This window comes from Cariama cristata, unplaced genomic scaffold, assembly GCF_000690535.1.
Source record: "Cariama cristata isolate BGI_N322 unplaced genomic scaffold, ASM69053v1 scaffold26750, whole genome shotgun sequence".
Classification (NCBI taxonomy): Eukaryota; Metazoa; Chordata; class Aves; order Cariamiformes; family Cariamidae; genus Cariama; species Cariama cristata.
The window spans coordinates 10,838-11,455 of NW_009594512.1; the positions used below are offsets into that span (position 1 = coordinate 10,838).

General features: G+C 60.4%; 1 protein-coding gene across 1 annotated transcript in view; it reads left to right on the plus strand.

Annotated features, from left to right (window-relative positions):
- Positions 1-618, plus strand: part of LOC104160287 (paired box protein Pax-5-like) — a gene marked incomplete at both ends in the record, with an annotated part of 11,070 nt that overhangs the window by 9,517 nt on the left and 935 nt on the right. Inside the window, one exon of the mRNA XM_009698382.1 lies at positions 542-603. Coding sequence (XP_009696684.1) covers positions 542-603 — 62 coding nt within the window. The remainder of the gene's footprint in view (positions 1-541; positions 604-618) is intronic.

Genomic DNA, 618 nt, shown 5'->3' on the forward strand with positions numbered 1-618 from the left:
TGTGGGGGGGGGGTGGGGGCCTCTCTGCTGTGCCGCAGCAGGGATGGAGGGGCTCAGTCAGGGCTCAGGGCTGCTTTCTTTCTGTCCTTGTTCCGTGAAGGCCACCAGGGCATGGGTAAGCCCTTGCTGCGTAGACAGAAGGGAGGCGGGATGGGGACCCTGGTTCCTCTCTGCCTTTATGCTGTCACCTGTGAAATGGGGAAATGTTTGCTGCCCCTGCCTCGGCGAGGGTGGGCTGGCACCGTGAGACCCAGAGCGCGGGCGCAGAGCTGCATGAACCCTTAGGGCTTGTCAGAGAAATGATGCTGCAGCCCCGTGTCCTGAGCCTTTCTCTCTGGGAAATGACAAAACAATCCCAGAGGAGGAAAGCATCCCTCGTTTTGCTGCGGTGGGTTAAGGGTTGTATCTCCTTGAGGTAAACAAGAGCAGAGAAGAGAAGTCTTATTTTTCTGGGCTTGGGGTTGATCGAGGCAGCAGGCATTCCCGACACAGGTTTGCTCCGTGTGGGCTGTGGCTGGGGGTCTCCTGTGTGGTCCTGCAGAGGACCCCCCCCGTGCTCAGGGGCTGCACCGTGCTTTCCAGGCCACGGGGACGTGCCAGCCTGTGAGCAGCTGGAGG